This window comes from Mus pahari, chromosome 16 (genome assembly GCF_900095145.1).
Source record: "Mus pahari chromosome 16, PAHARI_EIJ_v1.1, whole genome shotgun sequence".
Taxonomy (NCBI): Eukaryota; Metazoa; Chordata; class Mammalia; order Rodentia; family Muridae; genus Mus; species Mus pahari.
Window position 1 is genome coordinate 58,914,839 of NC_034605.1, and position 7,097 is coordinate 58,921,935.

Below are 7,097 nucleotides of genomic sequence, written 5' to 3' on the forward strand. Positions count from 1 at the left end.
GGGAAGTACTCTACTCTAGCTCATGGTCCCCCAGCAGAGATGGGTTTGTACCCTCCTGGAGGGGAGAGGGACGGAGGAGGCAGTCGGCAGCCGTAGTCGGTTCTACAACTTCTTCAGAGGGGCCAGGAGCTGCCAGGAGCCTGGTCCCTTCAGCCCTGGGTGGTCCCACACTGTCTCTAAGTGTGCCATCTCAAGCTTTGTCTGTGGGCAGTCCCTCTGTGATGGGCAGACTGGACAACACTTGAATCTTCGGGGGAACTTCAGATCATCAGCCTGAACTATTACGGGCACTTTCTCTTCTTCAGAGCCAGTACTATTTTTTGTTCTACAAACCCAGGTCTTTTAATACAAAAGCAGAATAAAAACCAAAACCAAAAACAAAAAAACAAAACCCCTTTCCTCCCTCCAGGCCCCAAATGAAAACAAAACCCACAGAGTGTCAAAAGCCCTTGAGCTCTGGAGCCAGATCACTGGGGTTCAAGTCCCCCAAGGTTGTAATAAGCTTAAAGAGTATGTATTTTAGCTTCCCTGTCTTTGGTCTCAGGATGGCAGCCTTTTTTTTTTTTTTTTTTTTAATTCCTTCTGTTTTCCAGGTCCCACCTCCCAAGATGCTCCCTGCTGTCCCTGCGGTTTGGAACACTCATCATCCTGGCCTTCCAGAGGGCAATCTAGGGCACGGTGGGCTAACTCACTTGCCTGAGGTCACCCAGCTCACAGATGAGACGGTCCTGGCTTCTGAATTTCACTGTCCTTACCTGTGGACTATGCTTGAGACCAGCGTCTATCTGGGGGACTGTGAGGTGTGACTGGGTAGTGACAGCTGGCTCCAGCACTTGATGGCTTTTTACACTGTGACTCGATCAGGAGAGGGATGAACATATAAAAGTGTCAACATCAAACCCACTCGATGATAGAGCTTAACTCCAAGTGAACAAAGGAGAGGGAAGATAGCAATGGCCGTGATAAATCATCAAGACGTCTGTCTGTCCCCAAACGCTTCTCCCTCCTGAGGCAGGCAAGCTACTGGCAGGCAGATTCTCCCAGCCTTGTTTATTCCTGGATCCTGAGACCCTGAGTATTGGGCGTGAGGTGGGCGTTCAGTGCAAGTTCATTGACAAATGAGGGAGAAACTACTTTGGGAGTCTTGGGGGGCCATTCACAGCATAGCCAGCACCGTCCCAGGTAGACACGCGTCTTGTGTCTGTGAGCTGAGTGTACACAATCCATATTCTGTAGGAGGAGGGGCTTCCCAAGCGCGCATGTATCTTGTCTAGTGTTAGTTTCCTTATGGGGAAGACATGGTCAGCTGGGGAGCAGTATTGATCATATGACCTAGGATTTGGGCACAAAGGGGTACGGAATGGTAATATGGCAGAGGTGTGCCAGGTGTGGAGGATATGGATCAGTCTGCCGGCAGCACTGCCCCTGAATGTTTGGGGCACTCTAGTGTAGGATCTGGTGGTATGGTGGTGAGCAGAGTCTGTGGGACTCTCCTTCCGTCACATGAGTCAACACTCCCCCTGCTAGCCTTCTGCTCCCTTCAGAGAACATTCTCCCATCCTTGCCTACTTAGCTCCTTAACAATCCACCATCACCCCTAACGCCCGTTCAGGAAGGATAGGCGCCCCCCATTGCCCTGCCCCGCTCCCCCTTCCTGCTGCCATCTGACTTACTCTGAGTGAGGTAACTGCTAGGTTGACTTCTTATAAAACCTTGCGTCCCAATCATAGAATTAGTTCTGAAAGAGCCCTGCTTCTCTAGAAAACCATCTTTCCCTGAAGACCTTTGACCTCTGGCCAACCAAGGCTCTGGTCCAGAAGGGACAGAGGATGGGAGGAGAGGAGAGGGAACAAAGAGAGGGTGGAGAGGAAGAAGAGAGTGGAGGAGGAGGGCAAGAATGTCCAAGCCGACCTAGCTTCTAGCCCCCACCCCCGCCAGAAGCCGGGAGTTCTACTTGCAACCTTCCCAGAAACGTACGTCTACCCTACCTTCCCAATTTCCTCTCACACCTCGTCCAGGTTTCCCGCCCCCCAAAGCCACATGACAACATGGTGTACATGTGGCCCATCTGGGCCTCAAGGGATCCTACTGGGCATGCCAGCGTAATGAAATACTTTTAGTTTATTAAACACAGGCTTTCCTAAGCCCTGAGCGCCTGTGGGTATTTGAAAGCTGAAGGGAACCCGGAGCTACCGCAAACGTAATTTCTCCCTGTGTCCTTGCATTCCTGTTTCAACCCCATGTTTCTGCCCTTAGGCAGAGGAACATAAAGTAACTCCTAGCCAGACAATGGAGGAAATGGGGGTGGGGGTGGGGGGGTGCGGCACAGAATGCTGGGAGAGTCTCCCAGAACCCCTGGGGGCCTCTAAACGTATATGAAGTTCCCATTACCTAGAGCTATGGAGGGCATTTCTCCACCCCTGGACTGCTCAAAGTTTACAGAATCAGTTCCCTGTGAACATGGCAGCCAGCAGGCTTTACATGTGAACTCTGTGTGTCAACCTTGCATGATATAGCTCAACTATCTCAAACCCTGTTTTTGTCAGGCTTGCTCTCTAGCAGCAGGGCTGCTGGGGTGCCTTGTCTGAGCCTCCTTCTGCAACTTTGTTTCTATTGCTTCTCCCTGGCTTGGCAGGGAAGCAGCTGTCTGAGACTGGGAAGGGCTGTGGAGAGACCTCGGGAGTTCACGAGTTGCCTCCCCCAAAACAGGGGGAGTCTCTTTCTTAACAGTGTTTTCCTGGTTCATTCGTCTGTCTCCTGAGCCTTGGGTCTGTAAATCAGGGGTGAAGGGCTGAGATGGAAGTAGCAGACAAAGGCCTCAAGGGAGGCTCCCCCCTCTTTGCGGACTAGCATCTGGATGCCAGAGAAGGAGATTCTGTTGACGGTGCGCAAGGGAACCTGCTCCAGGTACCTCAGTGGCAGCCCGTTGACCCACACACAGCTCTTGCGGGTCAGCACCTTGAGGCAGAAGGCCAGCAGACTGCTGCCTTTTTCCAGGTAGGGCTCCAGGGACAAATGGTAGCGAGACAACTGTGGCAGCTGCAGCTGGAGATGGGTGTTCTGTCCTCGCCCAACCAGCAGCCGGCTGGCATCATGTTGCAGCTGTGGCGGGACTTGGGCAAAGGCGACCGGGCCCTGGGTAGGGTGGTACAGGCTCACCTGCAGGACTGTGAGGGGCCTCTCCATAGATCCTGGGAAGAACATGGCAAAGACACACTTCTGTAGTTTTCAGAGCCCAGGCAAGCTGCCTACTTAGGGACCTTGGGGCCACATCTTGCTGACGTGTAAATGGATACAGTTATTCTCCCCAAGCTGGGATGGGGTGGAGGTTGACGCTAACTTCGGAACTCCATCTCCCTATACTCCAACAGGACACAACTGTCCATCCTCTCCAAATTGTATTGTTTTATAACACAGGTGTGCCCATCCTTCTCGGCAAGGGATAAATCTTACCAGCTTACAGGCCTGATAGGCCACAGGCAATTCGGAGACAGTTTGTCTTTGCTTTATAGGAACAGATGAGCAAACAGGACGGGCTTTCTTGAATCTGGCAGGCATGCAACAAACAACCTCTTGCAGAGTCTTCTTCGAGCCGGGTGTCAATCCAGGTGCTGTGGAGATAGGCCTTCACTCTTGGGAGCACCCCTTTTGAAAGGGAGGATATGGTGCCTCCAGCTAGGGGGTACAGAGCAACAGAAAAGGGCCCTGAACACCCCATGGAAGTAAAAACATCGAACACCTTCTCCATGGTGCTTGCAGCGAGCCTAGCACCTGGTTCGGGAGTCCCAGCACCAGGTTCAGGGCTCGCCTTTCCTGAACATCTGGGCCACGGTAGCTCCTGGTGGAGAAAGTGGACGGAAGGAAAATCTGGCTCACTGAAGACCCTCAGGAGCTTCGGCAAATTCACACAAGGTCCTACAGCTCCACCTCCAGGAACTTGTCCTTCAGTGTCCAGGGGGCATTTGGGAAGGCCCCATCCAAGGTCTGCTTGGTCCCTGCCTGGCTTTAAAGAGTAGACTCGGTCACATCTACATGCCCACACCACCTAGGATTTATTGCCACTTTTAGCAAGAACCAAGGGCCGAGCGAGGTTCCACAGTAATTATATTCTTTCTCTGGCACCTGGCTTTGGTCTGCAATATATATATTTTTTCTGCTAAGAAGGCATGTTCTATCTTAAACTCTGTGGGGAAACCATTGCTCATCTTTCAGGGCCTGGTTCAAACGCTTTCTTCCCTGGGGAGAGTGACCTTGTCTCTGTCCTCTGATATCAACCACAAGGACACCTGGCCAACCCCTAACTCTTCATGTTTGCATCCCCCCAACTCCCAGGCTCCCAGAGTTCCACAGGCTCTTGTCTTCCTCAAGCTCCACTCCTGTCTCCCAGGGGTAGGGTATGACCCACCCTGTAGTCCCTAGAGCACCAGGCCACGGAAAATGTCTGGAGGCATACCTGCTAAAAAATAGGTAAGGGTACTCCCACACACAGCAGTCATCTCTCAGACCAATGAAAATGGGAGCCTAGTTCTTGAAGGCTGTGGGATAGGGAGCCTGTGCTAACAGGCTTTTGCCCTGTTGCTTTTTGAAGGAAGTATATCAACAGGGATCTAGTTGACAGTGGGGCCTTGTCCCCCTACTCTCCAGAGGATACCCTTTCCCCAGCAGGCAGATAGATACACCTGAGGCTACTGCCTTCTGACCCTGAAGACCATTTCTTCCTGAGGCAGGATTCAGGTTGAGCCCAGGATGGAGGGCTGGGCACCAGTGCCCTCGGGCCTGGTGAGAGTACAGAGTTCATCCTTTAGAAGTCAGTGCCATGGCCCAATGATATTGAAAGCAAACATGGCCCCGTGGATCTCTCTCTGAGCTACCGAGCAGTCGCATCTGATGGAAGCAGCACTCCTATAGAGGCAGACTTGTGTTAGGTCCCAGTTGATGGGGGAGCACAGAAACCCAAACCTCTTAATGGCTACCATGGCTGACAAATGGAAAGGTGCTGGCTCTGGCCAGGGTTCCTCTCCTAACCTCGCCAGTCTCCCTGGGGGGGCCCGGTCCCCATGACCTTCACCTACCTTACCGCCGGGGTACACCTGGCACTAACTCTGCAGTTGTGTGCTCAGGCAGGACCTGGGCTGGAGCAAGGCCTGGGCAGGCGCTTCTGTAGTTCGGGAACGCACTGTGTCAGAGAGCACGTCAGCTCTGCCGCTCTTCCTTTTTCCTCTAGGAATAAAATCAAAGTGTTATTTTCTCTCGCAGAAGTGGAACCGCTGCTTGAGTTGTGAAATGGGTGCCTCTCTAGGAGGGGCCTCCAGATGGGACGCTTTCCTGGGTCTCGGTGCTCCAGTCTCTACTATTTCAGCCTCAGAGACCACAGAGGATTGGCAAGCTTCTTCTCCCCTCTGAGGTCAGAGAGCTACTGACAGGGGGTTCCTAGGTTATGAGGTTCCTTCCAACTGTCTGGGGTTGGTCGAGGAAGGTGTACATAATGGAGGATCTCCAGGAAGTCTCAGAAGAGAGTGAGATACAGGGGAAGGGAGCTTGTGGGCATTCATAGGAAGGGACAGGAGCATGTGGGCATCATGGGAAGGGACAGGAGAATGTGGCACTCATGGGAAGGGACAGGAGCGTGTGGCATCAATGGGAAGGGACAGGAGAGTGTGGCACTCATGGGAATAGGCCTCATTCATTGCATGAAGAAGGCCACCTGCTGACTTTGTCTCATTTCTCTCCTTAAAATGACATCTACGATACTGTACTTCCAGATTAACCTGCTCGGCATAAAACAGACCTTGGACGAGATCTCCAGAGCACAATTTCCTACTTTCTTTATTTTCTGATCCCATTGCCTTTTTTCCTCAGGATCCTGTCACTGAAGAGTCACCTGCTGGCCCAGCTCAATGAAACAATGATGCCATCCTAAGATGGGCTTCATTGTATATACTCTATATGTATTTAAAATACATAAACACTTATGATGTATTATTAAAGCCAATCTAGGTGAGATGGTTGCATATAGGTACAGAGTTTCAAATTCCTTTCCATTGTCCAGGATGCAGGGACATAAACTGCCGCTAGACATAATAACGTAAGGACGTGTGCTCTGACTTCATGTATAATCACTAAAAGAATAATAATGTCTCTGTAGTATCAAGCTAATAGATGGAGAATGGAATAAAAAAATAATTTCAATGAAGGCTTGTGTGTGCTTAGAAAGGCCAGCAGGATGAGGAGGACATGTACGCAGGTGGGACAAGGATAGCCCAGTCCTGGCCTACAGTTGGGTTGGGTAGAACGAGAGAGGAGACCATCATCCCTTGGTTTCCCTGAGCAGAGATGCACTCATTCCAGAGGCTCTCCTGCTGCCTGCTTTCAGGAGGATGTGCCAAGTCCTCCAGCACGGTGCCATAGAGGCCGCTCTGCAGGGGAGCTCGGAGACCCAGCTATTCCCTGGTCTTTCCAGTCTACCCTCGAGTCAGTGCTGAAATTACTGACCCCAAAGCTTATCAGGGTCACACAGTCAATCTCCGGCACAAGCAGGTAAGGACCCAGGTGGACTGACCCCCAGTCCCCAAGACCTGTCCATAGTGGAATTCCTTGTTGGCTGGGCCACAGAGTCCCTCTAGGCCCTGCTTTGGGGATAGTCTTCTAGTCTGGGATGAGAGGAGCTCTCCCAACAATTCTTGGTGACTGGCTGGCTGTCCTAGGGATCCTAGGGTGACAATAGTAGCCCAAGGAGTGGCTCTAACCCAAGGAGTAGCTCTAAGGATGTGGCAGGCTTACTGATGGCCTGGGAGGATGAAAAACCATGTGTAGGGTGGACAGCTGGACAGGACCTCAGACTCACTGCCAGCACTGTATCCTACTCCGTGAAAACAGCCACTGTTAGCATTTCTTCTAGGCTCTGCCTCACAGTTACCTGGCAGCAGCCAGGTGTGCCTGACTCACTGTAAAAGGGGCTGCTTGCCCCCTCCTCTCTCTCGTGCTCTCTTCCCTCTGTCTCTTCTCTCCCCATTTCCCCCCCTTCCCCCTCCACATGTTCATGGGTGCGCGCGCTCTCTCTCTCTCTCTCTCTCTCTCTCTCTCTCTCTCTCTCTCTC

At 52.0% G+C, this 7,097-nt stretch overlaps 1 protein-coding gene across 2 annotated transcripts; it reads right to left on the bottom strand.

Annotated features, from left to right (window-relative positions):
• Positions 1 to 1,035: 1,035 nt before the first annotated feature.
• On the bottom strand, positions 1,036 to 5,410 carry Tifab (TIFA inhibitor). Of its 2 annotated transcripts, none has more exons than XM_021215756.1 (3): positions 5,073 to 5,410; positions 3,454 to 3,611; positions 1,036 to 3,191 (listed from the first exon to the last, which is right to left on the bottom strand). In XM_021215756.1, the coding sequence occupies exon 3, from the start codon at positions 3,184 to 3,186 to the stop codon at positions 2,743 to 2,745; it is 444 nt and encodes a 147-aa protein (XP_021071415.1). In that variant the 5' UTR covers positions 3,187 to 3,191; positions 3,454 to 3,611; positions 5,073 to 5,410; the 3' UTR covers positions 1,036 to 2,742. The 2 variants fall into 2 exon arrangements, with proteins under 2 accessions (XP_021071415.1, XP_021071414.1); XM_021215755.1 differs by having other exon boundaries at positions 3,454 to 3,675.
• Between the last annotated feature and the right edge of the window lie 1,687 nt (positions 5,411 to 7,097).